This window comes from Rhipicephalus microplus, chromosome X (genome assembly GCF_043290135.1).
Source record: "Rhipicephalus microplus isolate Deutch F79 chromosome X, USDA_Rmic, whole genome shotgun sequence".
Taxonomy (NCBI): domain Eukaryota; kingdom Metazoa; phylum Arthropoda; class Arachnida; order Ixodida; family Ixodidae; genus Rhipicephalus; species Rhipicephalus microplus.
In genome coordinates, this window is record NC_134710.1 from 105,712,925 (window position 1) to 105,728,431 (window position 15,507).

Consider the following 15,507-nt stretch of genomic DNA (forward strand, 5'->3'; position numbering starts at 1 on the left):
TCCCCTGAGGAGCTGACGTCTTTCAAGACGGCTGGTCGGCTGCGGGCGGCACCCACGTCGGTACAGGAAGGGCATGCCCCTTTCGCAAGGAGACAGCCAGTAACTTCAACCGGCTTAAGGTGCGCTGCTAATCGAGTGCGCTCAATATAATTTCGCTCATCATGAAGAATAGGCACGACCCCACGGCAGGAAGAAAAAGTACGCGAATCGTGGAATTTTTTCTTGCAGCTAAAAAAAAAGAAGAAAAGAAGTGGATATTTCAAGGGCTAGTTTTTCTTTGTTAGTCTTGATATTGCACCTAAGAACAACAAAACAAAACATTTGTTTACTCCTTACTTTGATTGGCGTCCCTCTGTTTCAAGTAAAGTCCATTAATTAAAGGACTGCACAGCAAGCATAACCGCAATTAGTCTCCTAACCATGGTTATAGAAATTAAACGGGTGATTCCACGGGAGATAAGGTAATAAACCGAACTGAAGTGAGATCGACAGGAATCTGAAAAGGATGTATCACATTTGATTGAGTATTTCATATTTTATGTATATAGCACCAAGCAGCCCGAAAAGGAACCCAGTTTTCTTTTAAACTGCATAATTTATGGGATCAAAAATATGGAACATATTCAATGCGGGGGACCAATTTCATCACCCGTCGTTCTCGACAGGTGATGAGGGTGTTATAAGCAAACATTACCGTTGAATTGTGTGAAATGTATGCGACAGAAACAGTAAAGTAACATTTATGAAACGTACTTGTAAAGCGAAGGAAACTATTTTTGAAAAATTTCTGAATATGCAACACTAAGTATAAATTGTTGTTGGGCGATTTGATTTAACGTCAGTAGGGTACATAATACCGCAAACTTGGAAAAAACACAGATTCTAGTAAATAAGTAGGAGGGAGCAGAAAGGTCGTGCGATAAACTTCTTTGTTTATTTGAAAGAACAGGCCACCAGATTACAAATCTCTGCGAATGCGTGCGTCAAAATCGGTAAACACTGGTCACATTCGCGTGTCAGAAAGCTGCAGCTCGTTTTGGTAAAGTAAAATAGTCGTATCAATAATGTAAGCTGTGCCTCTTTTCTTAATGTCAAACGCCCCCAATAGCTCGCACTAATGTTTCGTTGCTTCTGCCTATTATCTTGACCTCGCGAAGCCGAGGATCACATCTGCAGGCTATACCATGCGCAGGTAAATACGCATTTCTTTTATTCTTTAGAGATAAAGGATGCTCCCGAGTCGGTCGTTGAGACAGCGTCCTGTTTGGCCTACGTACGTATTCCCACACGACAGCGGTATTTATGCAACCGTCACGCATTTCACATAAGGTATGGTGTGCTTCTTCAGGCATCCAGGCATTTCTGTCAACGTGGCTGACCCACGGACACCGTCCAGCCAACTTGTGTGGTGCCGAGATTACGCCCACGTACCATGCTTATTCCAGCTCACAATCATCAAAAGGTAGCAAAGGTTTGCTTTTGCGTCCACGTCTGGTGATGATGTAAAAATTTGAACGACTCTCGAGTGCAACGATCCCGGCGGCGATACCAAATGTTTGTTTTGTCGAGAAGTGGGTGACACGTGTTATTGGTACCTACTTTACACAGTGTTTAGACTTGAGTGAATAGCCGTTTGTAGAAGAATTATTAAGATGCTCGCTTAGCCGAATGTTTACACACCGACACCAACTCGAACAATCAGCCATTTTTACACACCAACCCGGTTGCCCCACGTACACCCACCTCAGTTGTCTATTGGCACAATGGTCACAGTAACTTAGAGTGGTCTAGAGTGGCTATAGACCACTCTGGGCTCCGTGTTTCGGAGCACAAACCGAGATCTCAACCAAAAAGTGTCACTTTTTTTGGTCTAGTGAAATATGCCGATGGAATATGCATGCCGATTCGACGCTGCAGTGTACTGGTTTAATATGGCAGACAGTGTGCCATCTTAAGAAGCGGAGGTTGGGAATACTTTCTAAGAAGAATAATAAAACATTAATTGGACAACTGCAGATCGAGAAGACATACGCGCCCGATATGTTTGAACTCTTTAGTGTGATTCAGCGGTCCTCTGGATACCATTCAATTGTACGATATGCCGGGGCCATCCTGATTAAATGCGTCGCAGTGGTCTAGCTAAACTATATATGGTCATATCTCCGACGAGCTTTGTAAAGGCAGCCACCCGCCCCATTATTCTGTCAACTAACATGATTTTAATTAGAACTAACAGACAATGACTCCAAGAAATATATAGAGGGTGTTATTAGAAGTAATTGCAATGTACATGTAAAGAAAGAAAATGGCATGGAAAGATAGCAGTCCGCTGGTAGGGACCAAACCTGTGACCTTCGAATAACGCATGCGATGCTCCAGAGCAGGGGTTCGCAACCTGCGGCCCGCGAGGCACTACTATATATGTGGCCCCGGCAGGACGTCCACCCCCCCCTCTCCTTCTAACCTTATTTCTTCGTATACTTAAAGGACCAGGCAGTTTTGGCCTAAAATGCAATTTTTTTAGTAACCAATGTTTAATTGGAACCTCATGACGCGTGCTTAAAATAAACATGATTTTACAGTTTTTTTACATTATCCCTTTGCTCGCAAAGCCCCCCCCCCCCTTCCATTTGGCCCGTCGCTGTGCCAACTTCTGCTCTATATATAGAGCATCGCACGTGTCGAAGGTTCGGTCCCTGACTGCGGTAAGTTACCTTTTCGTCCACTTTTATTTCGTCAAACTTACATTGCAATAACTACGAATAACATTCCCTATACTATCTCTGGCATCATTGTCTGTTAGTCCTCATTAATATTCTGTCGAACAAAGAAAAACGAGCCGTTCAGTTTTCACTTCTTTCCTTCAGCCAATGTATGTATATCTTTCCTAACAGAACAACAAGACCTTGAAGCAACAAAAAAAATTTCTCACACAGGTTTTGATAGTGAATATTACCTACATGCAACACAATCACTCCATTAGAGTCTCTCTCGGAGTGAGACCGTGCGGAAGTGACATAATATCGCTTGTAGAATAAATGATGTTGACACCGGTGATTGTTTTGTCACGAACTCAATGGCCACGATAAATGAAATCTTAGCACTTCATTCACGTGCTCGGAGAACATATTCAAGTTCTCATCGAATGGCCGAGAGATAACAGAATTCTTTGCCTACATTATGCTTGAAGCAGTTTGTTTTTACGAGTGGCCTTGAAAACTGTGTCTCACACCTTTCAAAACAACACGTGGGGAGCTGCATCACACTATCTGAAATAACACAACCGCTGCTTAATTAGTATTGAGCGAAGTGGTAGCTGCACATGACTTCTGTCGTCGTAAATTCACGTTAAAACGGACGTGGCATCTGCCTACACGAGCGAGTCATGCAGCAGAGAATTAATATAAATTAATTAATTTGTGCGCTCGATGCACACAAATTGAATTGAGTTAGCTTCTTTGTGGTGGTCTTACTTATTTGTACCAATGTCCATCTGGTTAAGCGCATAATTGTAAGCTATATAAACATGGAAGGTGGTGGCGCGTTACAGTGTCGAACGTTAGGGGGGGGGGGGGGGCAGTGGTTTTCAGAATCGGAAAAGAAAGGAAAAGTGAACCCCGCAAATATTTGCCGCCAACTGCGACACCTGAGCAGTGGTTCACTGGGGAAGGGGGATAATAGACTAGAGTGGAGAGATGAAATGGGAATAAGAAAGCGAGAGAAGAGACCAGGAAAAAAAAAGGGGGGGGAGAACTTGTTCTCTTTTCATGCCCTTCTACTCACTCGCTGTCCCCAACTGGACCGGCATAATGAATAAAATGTTCTTTATTACCTTCGCATGCCAGCTACAGGTTTCAGACAGGACAAATTTCCGCTGCACAGAGCCAAATGGTCTTCAAGATTCAAAATTTTAACAACAGACAGCGTCGTTGTGATAGTTACCTTCAGGAGGCGCTGATTACTGAAACGCGGCAGGGGGCGCACACATCGACGGAAGCTGAGCCAGGCTAGGGTGGCTAGCCAGGCAAAGAGCAGGTTGTCGCAGTGTGAACGTGTCAGCAGCTTTCCTCCCGCGCCCACGTGCTTGTGTATTCATGGAGCCGCCGGAATTCCAATATTTGGTGTCATTTCAAGGCCGCAAGAAGATTATTTCTGCTCGTGGACCGACGGAGGCGGACATTTTGGAAGCCTTGAAGACGACAGACTTTGGCCATTCTTTGCAAGCATGCCGGATTGAGGTATGTTGTCTCTATCCTGAAGTGCATCGAATTGCATTGTGACAGTGGCCCAAACAGTACTGATTATATTCCGTTGTTAGCACGTGCTTCAACAGTTTTACCAAGCATGCGCTCGCGCTTTTCGAAGCGTGGGGCTTTTCTTGCCCTGCTCTCTCACTGGAGCTGTCGGCCCGCGAAGCGTGCACGTGGTCTCGGAGTTGCTGATGGGAGATGTAAACCAGGTTTAATCTCCGCTTCGGCGGCGCGCAACCACCCTTTGCTGGCATTCGCAGTGGTTGTGTTGCGATAATGTAATGGTGCGAATCGGCTATCGGGGTGGTTTTAAAAAAAAAGTGAAGAAATAAGTGTGGCCTCGTAACTGTGGCTCACTTCGGAGGTCAACTCAACAACACTGCACCGAGGATGGGGAAGTGGGAATGACAGATGTAGAGGATGAGAGGTGAAAATGGTAAAAAAAAATGCGCACTCGATCTGTCTCTCGGAGGCACGCACGAACTTTCATTAGCGGAAAGTGGGGCAGCGCGCTTGGTCATCCAGTTATCGAGCAGGCAATGCACCAAGACACGGCGTTGGTAAGATGAGTGGCCGTCGCTGAGTTCGTTTCCTGGTGTTCAAATTGAGCGAGATTGTTCACGAATAAAGGCATAGCTAGGATGTTAAGAGGTTAGGTATGTAAGGAGATCAGCAAAAAAAAGTAAGACTTTTGTACCGCACGTAAAACATGAAATCAATAAAATTGGACTACAAGAAAGACTTATTATCAATTTCGAAGGACATGGAATAGGCTAATTTCTGTGGTTACTGCATGTATCTTCCATAGTGAAAATAGCGTGGGTGCAGAAGCTGCTTGTTAGCATCGGCATGCGCAGGGTTCCCCTCTGAAGAGGGGGGCTGGGTGAAGGTTGCACGCCGGGCACGTTCTCTCCCCCCACCCCGAAATTTTTTTTCGCTCTGCCTACACAGAACAAAATGAACGTTTACCTGCCCGGTACCCACTATAGATCAGAAACGTGCCCTCCCCTCTGAAAAAGATATCTGCATACTACCCTGGCTGACTTTGCGCTGCCTTCTGAAACTCAGCACCCCTCTCCCTATTGTGTCAATGAGTGGGGCAAACATGGCGACCCCCTTCTACGTCTTAATTGACAATAGGGTGAGGGGCGGGGGGACCGCCAGCTGTGCTCCCAGGTATGCTCGTCAGAAACTGAAAATTCTCAAAGCTAGCGTAAAGTGTTGTGTGTGTGTGTGTGTGTGTGTGTGTGTGTGTGTGTGTGTGTGTGTGTGTGTGTGTGTGTGTGTGTGTGTGTGTGTGTGTGTGTGTGTGTGTGTGTGTGTGTGTGTGTGTGTGTGTGTGTGCGTGTGTGTGTGTGTGCGTGCGTGTGCGTGTGTGTATGTGTGCGTGCGTGCGTGCGTGCGTGCGTGCGCGCGCAGTCTTGTGTTCTGGATGCTTGTTCACCAATGCTGTACGTTTGCCCCACGGTCGGCATTTCTGTCTCGCAGGTGTCGTTAGGTGTGTTTAATGCTTTGTATTCTTTGATATATTGTGTTGCTTTGTGTAGTGAAATCATCAATAATTATTAGGTGTGTGAGTATTCAAATTACCAATGGAATAGCGACGGATCCTTTATCTCTATTTAGCTATTTCATTGCCGAAATGTGTGCACTCGAAACATTAATGGGCTATCAACACTGTATTTATTAGCGCATGATTTCGCTTCTGCAAAAAACTATGGTGTTGCCAAGCGGTGGTGTTGGATGTTGAAACACAGTTTGAATTTTAGCCATTTTTGTAAAGGTGATAGCTGCCAGGTAAAGCCAGCTACATAGGTCAGAGAAAGTGTTTCCCAGAAACAGTCTGGAAGATAGAAGTGCAGCATAGCGTTCTTGCAGAGTAATATGAGAAGCACGATCATAAGATCGACTTCGACATCGCTTCTGTTCTTGAAACAGAAAGGAATCTATGAAGGAGGCTCTTGTTCAAATGCTGTTACATTCAGAACACACCTGTAAACATGAACCGGTCGTTAGGAACAATTCCCTCTGTATACGTTCACAGCCTCCGATACGCGAGAGAAAGAGAAAGCAGGGGCCATTGTCAAACAAGACGGGGAGATGCTTCCATGACCAATATAGTCATCTCCTTAGGAAAATACCGAATTGGTTCCGAAACGTCGAGATCTCTACGAACTTGGCTAGAGCCATTTCTAATTTCTAAATTGTGATACACTGTAGAAGAAAAGTTTGACGACAGAGATAACAACAGAGCTAAAAAATTTGCTTCAGCTTAGCGCACGCAAGAAATGCAGCCTAATAATTCCTTCAACGTGCGAAAATATAAGGCTCCATGGTCTATTGAATGAAGACTTGTGCCATTAGCGTATACAGTATTTTATAGATAGCAGATACTGTGAGTGTGGTTTTTCGTTGTAGCACAGTGATTATCTTCTGCTAGTACAGCAATCATTAAATGCTTTTGTTTATTTCTAATTGATGTTATGAAACAGTGAAATTTCACAAGTTTAATTGTCACTATTTCACAAATCTGAACTTACTGATACCGAATGTCCAGACGAGTAATTTACAATGCTCTTTACAATACATACATTAAGGGTTTCTCGACAATACACACGGCATCATGATAATAATAAAAAAAAACAGGACAAGTAAAGTGATTCTAGGGTGCTATTGAATATAACATTGGTAGTCTGCTTACTTCAGGTTCTGTGCCTATTGAGGTAACTTTATGGGAATTTGAACATCACATCTGAATCTCTTTCAGGTATACAACGTCCGACATGATGAATTTGTGGACCCACCAGCTGGCCATGTCTTCTCTGAGAAAGATAAAATCAGGCTTGTGTGCAGTGAAAACTTCTTAATGAGCTGCAGGTCAGTACCTAAATTTCAGGTGCCAAGTTTAATATTGCTTTTGGAAAACTGCATCACTTACTAGCCTCTGTTTTCAGCACAACTGACAAAGTGACAGCAGTGCATGAAGGTAGCCTGCCCAAGACCCTTGAAAGTAATGAGCAGTCACCTAGTCAGCAGCTTGCCTGCTGTGAAAATGATTATAGGCTACCACCTGTGCCCTTAGATATTAAGGATGCGATTGAAAGGACACAACCAGGAAAAGTGTCCAGTCACACTAAATCCCGCATTGTAGGGTGGATTGCAAATCATCTCATGACTATAACAGTGTAAGTATAGGCATGTATTTGCATGTGTTTAATTCAGTACAGGTTTTAAAGTTGCTCTTTTTTACAGCTATCCAGGAAGCCTCTACGAAGCAGCTGCAAAATCTCTCGTGTTGGAATATCCAGTGCTAAGGGACACTATTGGCACAGGCTGGGTAAGCACTAAAGCAATGGCATTCCTATAACTTTATTGGGATGTCATACATGTTGGTGAGCTAGACTGCAGGTGCCCTTCAAGTTATTTTGTTCTTGGAGAGCATTCAAGAAGTTTCAACCCCATATTTATTACATTTGAATAATTGCCATGCATGTTCTTAGAGTCGTTTCATCGAACTCTGATAATGGCAGACATTAACTTGAGGGTTTGATAATAATCATCAACTAGGTGCCCATGGCCAATATATTCATATCATGCATTAATAAAGTTAAAAACTGGCCCTGGTTATAAGCTTTAACACCGGTTTAAGAGGATAAATACAGATGTAATGCATCGCTTCTGGGGATTGAATATTACCACTAATGGTATATGTAGTTTCTAATCACAGCTTGAATAGAGGCTCACACAAGCTCAGTTCTGCGACTGAAATGCCACGATCTTCGCCATGCCGCATGGCTCCAGCACATACATAAAATGCAGGAACCGGAGTTTGGAATGAGCAGATAAAGCTAAAATACAACAGATATGCTGATATTACTAGGAACAGCTAAATTTGCCAGGTATTGTCACCTGAATCTGCTTCTGCCCCATAGCAGGTTAAAAGCAGTGTATCAAGGTTCCCAAAGAATCATTTGCTTCAAAAGTGACCATGTTCAAAGAGGACAGTGTCCACTGTGCGGAAATTTGAAATAATAAAAAAAATTGTTGTTTCCAGGACTCATGGAAAGTCTCCTTGAAATACAAATTCGCATATATGAGGAAGTCTCTGTGCACAGTTCCAGCTGTTCAAGCAGCGAGAGCAGCTTACGGAAAACGCAAAGACTTAGAAGAAAGCACCAATACTAAGCGGCACTGCCATGTGGTAAGTGAAACGTCAAATGGACTGGTACATAGAACTCAACTATGAAGTCACTCTTATTTTATGTGTGAGCTACTGAAGTAAAACATTATTCATGTTTTTAACGATATAACCTCTTCATATCAACACATTAAGAAGCCAGGCAAGTTTTCAGGGCCATATTGACAGTTAAAGTATAGTAAATGCAAAATAAGACAAAATAAATTTGGTAAACAAAAAAATCATCTTATCTCCTATGGAGAACAAAACAACAACTTTCACAGTTTTCATGCAAGGCTCTATTATTTGAGTCAAGATGGTAACGCTCTATCAAACTTCTATGTGTCCCTGTATGTTTAAAACTCGGCGTTTCAGCAAGTGCCGCGGGCATGTTGCTCGATTCCTCATTCTTTTCTTCATTTTGTAGCTAGGTTCCCGACTTGGCTGATTCCATGCTCCTTGGTTAGCAAGTAGTAGATTTATTGCTCGGTATCAGCTTGTTATTGACATCATGCATCATTCCAGCTTTAAATATTGTGTTCTACATTTTGCACCATACTTATCACTGAAAGTGACTGACAATCCTTTGATTCAACTATTAAACTCGCATGAGTACTGAAATAAGTGGACAGGTGAAATCAAACTACTGCAGCTCAGTGAGCATGTGATGTGAAAGCTCCAACCAGCGATAATTAATGCCCTTTCAGTGGCCACCATAAACAATGCCCATATGCTATGCTTGGCTTCAATATCTGTCTGTCCTCTACATTAGAAAAGCTCCTTATTGCTCTTTATTTGTTGACTACACCATGTAACTATACATAAACCAATGTTTTTCCAGAAGCTTTTTAGAGGTGAACATTTTTTTTTGGGGGGGAGGCAAGATACATATTAGGTTCGAAATTTCAAGTTTTCAAACTTTCTTTTTATATGAAAGAACAAGCACTACTAACTAATATCTGGTCAAAGTTTTACATATATGACATACATATAAAGGCAACAACTCTTGTATTCTAACACCGACACCGCAGTTGGCAATATTTAAAATCAGTGTTACCTCTTCAGACTCCTTCTGATATAGGTAGGAGGCGTGGTTCACTGGTTTTACACACACATTTGCGATATGCTGGTTCACAAGGTGTAAATTTGGAAGTGGTGAAGTGCCGAGGTGGTCGACATTGGAGAGAATCATTGTGAGAACTTTGATATTAACATAATTTATGACACACTCGCAGAGCAAGATGGTATCAGTACACACTGCTTCAGTTCTCTTACGTAAGTCAACCCTGTAATTGAGTTCTCTACACATGTCCAGTTCAAAAAAATGCCAACATTCTTCAACTGAGCTAGCAAAAAGTTGAGTTTTCATGTCTGCCTATTTCATGTCATTTGTCGTGATCTTTCACTGTGCAGTACCATCTTTTTTTTGCTGATTAGATTGTAGATCTCTCCCAACATGTCGCTTCTCAGCATGATGAGGCTACAATTAATAGCCATATTGACTACATGGTGAAAGAAATCAAGCGGCCTATTCCTGACATGCAAAAACTCGGTGATTCTATGGAGCAGACAAGACCATCTAGACAGAAGTGGATGAAGGAAATGAGGCCATCAACAGCAGATGTGGTGCTGAAATACCCTGCTTTGGCAAAGGCTGAAATGGTGAGCAGAAACAGCTGTGGTTTTGATCCTGCTGCAGAAATGTATGTGAGAGAACTTAACAATGAGTTTTTTTATGTTATCGATAGTTGCAAATTTGTTGGTGATTCGGTACAATTTTTTTGTCGTTCTAGCTTCATGAGGAGTTCATTGCTCTCACTGGCGTTAACTTAGAAAAAAAGGTCCTGGAATTTATAAACCGGTATGGAGACCGGTGTTTTGAGCTTGCGAAGTGTCGTCGTTGCGCGAAGGAAGCTGTGAAAGCAATTGAAGAAGAAGTCGAGGCACTGGATGGTGACGAAAAGAAATGTACGTGTAGAAGCTTGCCAGCTTTTCCAGTTTTCCCAAATTTCCAAACTTTTATAAGTCATTTTCATAGGAGTATTACTGTCAATGCCCTTATATGTGAAAGTTTGATGTGCCTAAAAATATTTCGTCAACAGATCGCTTTGCCGTTGGCATTGTCGAGTTGCTGCCCATGCTCCTAAAGGAGCAGCCGCGATTTCTGCAGGGACCGGTGAGCTTATTTGCTTTACCTTTTTTTATATCAGCTAGTATACTTTTCATCAGTGATGCTGATTTTATGTATTACTCATTTTACAGGACACCTACCCTGCCCTTTCGCTGAAGGGCAAAAATGCCTCTGAAGCTACAAACATAGTTGCGAGCTTTGAAGGGCTTAGTGTAGAGGTGCTTGATGTAATTGCAGGTATGACGGCGCTTATGGAAATATACTGGATATTCGATGTCAAGTACAGTGGCGCCAACAAAAAAACATTCACTCTACTTGAACATTTCTGTGGCTTGCCGACAAGTGCAAAGCAGATGCCGCTAGTCATACGGCAAATATCATCGCTTGAAAAGGCAACTTAAGTTATGCCTACAGACGTGTGTTATCAATAAATTTTTTCATATAAAAATGCACTGTGTGGCATATTTCATTGCTCCCTGGCTTTTGGAACAATGCATTGTTTTGTTCCTGACAATGTCAGCCGCATAAACCTGTGGTTTTATACGGCCGTTGACACTCAGCAGTGAATTTGGAGGTGTGTTCGTAGTGTCTTTCATGATAATATATTTCGCAGTGTGGAACAGAACCAGGTGTTTTCCAAGAAAAAGTGCTAAATACCATGATGCAATACATTGGCAATTATTCTGATTTTATATGTATAGTGCATATCTATATTATTGGTATATATACCCGCATTTTCGTCGCATTCATTACAGCTACAATGTTCTCGGTAAAATATGGCCATCAGAATAATCAATTCAACTAACCTGGTGTGCACACAATTGTGTATTCGAAGAGTCTGTCGTACCTCCATACCAGCCGTAGCTAGTAAGAACGTAGCATCGATTACTAACATATTAGCTTCGTAACTTTGGAAGAAGGTAGTGGAACTTGCTACTTTTGGGTAGCAACGGCTTGTCACATATGTTACAACCATATTATAGTAATGGGAGTAGTAGTAACTATTGCTACATATGCCGTTACTAACAGGAAGTAGTAATGGCAAGGCCAGTAACAGTTACTACCCTTGTTGTTGCTACCTGCTGTTAGTAACAGCAACGGTAGTAAGGATTCCTACCCTTGCTTTTACTAGCTGCTGCTAGGAACGGCAAGAGTAGTAACAGTGACTACGCTTGCCGTTACTAACTCCCGTTACTAACAGGGTTGTAACATATGTGACAAACTGTTACTACCCAAAAGTAGCAAGTAGCACTACTTTTTTTTTAAGAGTGTACTTGAGGCTTTGGAGCCTCTTCTAGTGGTTCTCCAATAGGTGAACATGGCATTGATGTTCGAAGAACGCATGCGCCAGTCGGTTGTTATGCAATGGAATGCTCGTGGTCTACGTGGCCGTCTGTCAGACGTCAGACAATGGGTTTTAAATATCAATTTCCTGTTATCGTTATATGTGAACCGAATATGCTTTCAACTTTTCGTATATCGGGATATATCCAGATGTGGTCCCGCAGTGATCAACGTACTAGCAAAGTTCTCGTTTGTATACACCAAGATTTGACGTTCTTGAGACATGCAGTCACGTCGAATACCAGCAATGATTACGTGAGCCTGACTATAACACATAAAAAGCGGACATTCTCACTAATAGGAGGATACATACACCCAAGAACACAGATAGACTGCTTCCACCTGGGGACCTTTCTTCAAGCAGCACAAAGGCCGCACATTGTGATTGACGATTTTAATGCCCATCATCTTCTCTGGGGTAGCACTACAATGAATTATCACGAAAGGTATTTGGCAAATTTTATATGCAACTATTGACTTAGCGTGCTCCAGGACAGATCACCTACATTTATTCGTGGCACGTCCTACAGCAGCTGCCTTGACCTCTGTTTTGTTTCCAGAAGCCTTCTGTCTTCCGCATGTTGGTCCACAGATTTGGACACTCGCGGCAGTGACCACCTTCCAACCTATGTTCAGTTCAGATGGTTTCGCCGCACACACACACGCTACATCCGTCAAACCAACTGGACACTGTTCAAGACATCTGTCAAGTCCGGCTGTGAGCACACGAGCGATCCACCCGAGGTGGAGAATATCATTGCTTCTTCACTGCGTGACACAACCAAACAGGTTAATCTACCGATGCAGAGATCAGCAGTTGACTCCCAATACGAGGCCCTTCGTGCAATCTGTCACCGTGCAGAACGCCGATACAGACGAACGAAGTCGCCTTCAAACCTTCCCGCTTGTCATCGAGCTCAACGACATGTTCTTCGGCATCTTGACAAGATTTACAGGCAGCGTTGGAGAAAATTCTGTGGATCTCTGGATCCTAGGCAACCTCTATCTAAGATCTGGCGGGTGGTACGAAGTCTGCAGACAACTCCCCAACAACGTCAACCATTTCAAGCTGTTGCTCTACATCAAGGGCGGACAGAAGTTGAGATAGCCAGGACTACTGTGGCCTCATCGTGGACATACTCATGGTCTTGCCACTAATGAGCCTCTTACAACCATTGCGCCTCCATCGTCTGACGAGCGCCTTGATGTGCGTTTTACAATGCATGAGCTTGACGCTGCGATTTCTGCCTCCCGACGCTCATCGGTACCAGGACCTGACGGAATCACGGATGCTGCACTCAACCATCTTGGTACAAAAGCACGACATATCCTGTTATCTCGTTATAACACCTCATGGGAGTCAGGAGAAGTCCCAGCTAATTGGAAATGCAGTCGCATTATTGCATTGCTTAACTCGGGGAAGTGTCCTTACGCACTTTCCTCCTACAGACCAATCGCCTTAGCCAGCTGCGTCGGGAAAGTAATGGAAAGAATGGTACTGTCAAGATTAAAGTGGCTTTTAGAAAGCAACAACTCCTTTCCTGTATTTATGAAAGGCTTGAGAAGAGGCCGATCTGCCATTGACGGTGTGGTCGACTTGATCACCAGGGTTTAAAAGGAAAGAAGCCGACGCAGACTAGAGGTGGCGGTCTTCCTAGACATTAAGGGCGCCTACGATAATGTGCTGCATTATGCGATTCTTGACGCACTGGAAGGTTTCGATATCGGTGGACGACTGTATGCTTGGATTTTTAGCTACCTTAGGGACCGCACCATTTACATGACGACAAATAACGGAGACACCGATTGATATAAGGTTCATCGTGATGTCCCCCAAGGAGGAGTTCTCACTACGATTCTATTCAATGTCATAATGATCGGCCTAGTGGCAGAACTTCCCAGCACGGTGAAGATCAGTGCATACGCTGACGACATATGCATATGGGCATCAGGAACTACTCGTCCGCGATTGCGAGCTCGACTATAGCGTGCAGTGTCGATCACATACAAATATCTACGACGTCAGGGGCTCACTCTTTCAGTCGACAAATGCGCAGTGCTTGCGTTCACGCACAAGCATATGTCGCAATACCCGATATTTATTAATGGGAAAGCGATACCTGCTGTAACGCACCACAAGTTTCTTGGGGTTGTCGTACGCAGAGATATATCGTGGACGAGACACGTCACAGCACTTAAATCTAAGTTGAAGAACTTTGCTCTCGTTCTTCGCCACGTGGCAGGAGCAAGATGGGGCCCATCAGAATCATCGCTACTTCAATTGTACAATGCTCTATTTGTGGGATACATTTGATACAGCATGCCGGTGCTCTCCAATATGAGACCTAGTTGTGTGAAGACGCTAGAGAGTGTTTAAGCTCAATGCTTACGAAGATGCTTGGGTCTACCACGCTGTACTTCAACAAATCGGACGATCGCAGTGGCCCGGGCTTGTCTTATCATTGTATACATGCTCGGCGAGCCACTCAGAGTTCACCTTCGATTGCTGAGCCGACACAGACAGCACCCACTATCAGTACTACCCGCCACTCACCCAGAGTGCAGTTTCTCAAGAGTAATATCGCGGCATGAGAATATTATACCACCAAGGTTTTCCCCACCAAGTGTCCCTGCAGTGCCTCCATGGGTCCAGCCTAAACCACCTGTTTGTTTTACGATACCTGGAATTGCGAAGAAGTCGCTCGTTTTTTCTGTTGGCCTCAGACAACTGACCCTATATCACATTTATACAACGTACGGTGATTCTCTGCATGTCTACACCGACGGGTCCACCACTATAAACACCTCCGCTGCAGCCTTTGTCATGCCAGACATGGACATCGCTCGACGATTCAAAGTAGACCATAAAACCACATCAACTGCCGCAGAGCTTGTCGCTATCCGGGAGGCAGTAAGATTTATTTCCGGAGAGCGACCTCGGGCCTGGACGATTTTCTGTGATGCCAAACCCGCTTTGCAAACCATTAATTGCATCATAAAGAAAGGTCCGTATTACAGCTTGGCAATAGAAATAACAGAACTTAATCAGGTTACTTCAACAAATGGCCATCTTATCACTTTCCAGTGGATTCCCGCTCATTGCGGCGTGATGGGAAACGAAGAGGCAGACGCTGAAGCTAAAAATGCGTTAAGCTGTGCCCCTGAAGTATGCATTGCGTTTTCACGAGCTGACACGAACGCCCTGATTCGCTGCGTGATGCGCAGCTACACACTTCAGCACTGGACCAGACCGAAACGGCGACACCGGCGACTTCACAAATGGGACCCGGAAATGAGGTTCCGCATGCCCCCTAAATTGAAACGGCCACTCACAAGTATGATCCACCGCATTTGTTTTGGTGTGGCGTACACCAGACGTTACACACATATCATCGGTCGCAGTGACAGCGGTCCTAATTGTGGACACTGTGATGTGCCAGAAACACTTGAGCCCATATTTTGTGTCTGCCCAGCATAGGCACGTGAACTACAAACACTGATTTCTTCTACTGAACGATATCGCAGAGGTCATTAACTGATGAGACCGTGCTGTGCCCTTGTCCACGCACCAACAGTGCAATTGTGGTCATAAGAGCGGTTATAAC

The 15,507-nt window shown here is 43.8% G+C and overlaps 1 protein-coding gene across 1 annotated transcript; it reads left to right on the forward strand.

The window, feature by feature from the left end:
* The first annotated feature begins 707 nt into the window (after positions 1 to 707).
* LOC142775685 (sterile alpha motif domain-containing protein 3-like) lies at positions 708 to 11,793 on the forward strand. The gene is made up of 9 exons (XM_075877357.1): positions 708 to 4,238; positions 7,018 to 7,127; positions 7,205 to 7,435; positions 7,503 to 7,587; positions 8,305 to 8,451; positions 9,865 to 10,089; positions 10,221 to 10,395; positions 10,530 to 10,603; positions 10,690 to 11,793. Exons 1-9 carry the CDS (start codon positions 4,095 to 4,097, stop codon positions 10,957 to 10,959), a joined length of 1,461 nt encoding a protein of 486 aa, XP_075733472.1. The 5' UTR covers positions 708 to 4,094; the 3' UTR covers positions 10,960 to 11,793.
* Positions 11,794 to 15,507: the final 3,714 nt, after the last annotated feature.

Coding starts and splice junctions, on each gene's coding strand:
- LOC142775685 (XM_075877357.1), top strand. CDS start 4,095: ATGGAGCCGCCGGAATTCCAATATTTGGTGTCATTTCAAGGCCGCAAG. Junction 4,239..7,017: donor TGCAAGCATGCCGGATTGAG/GTATGTTGTCTC, acceptor AATCTCTTTCAG/GTATACAACGTCCGACATGA. Junction 10,396..10,529: donor GGATGGTGACGAAAAGAAAT/GTACGTGTAGAA, acceptor TTTCGTCAACAG/ATCGCTTTGCCGTTGGCATT.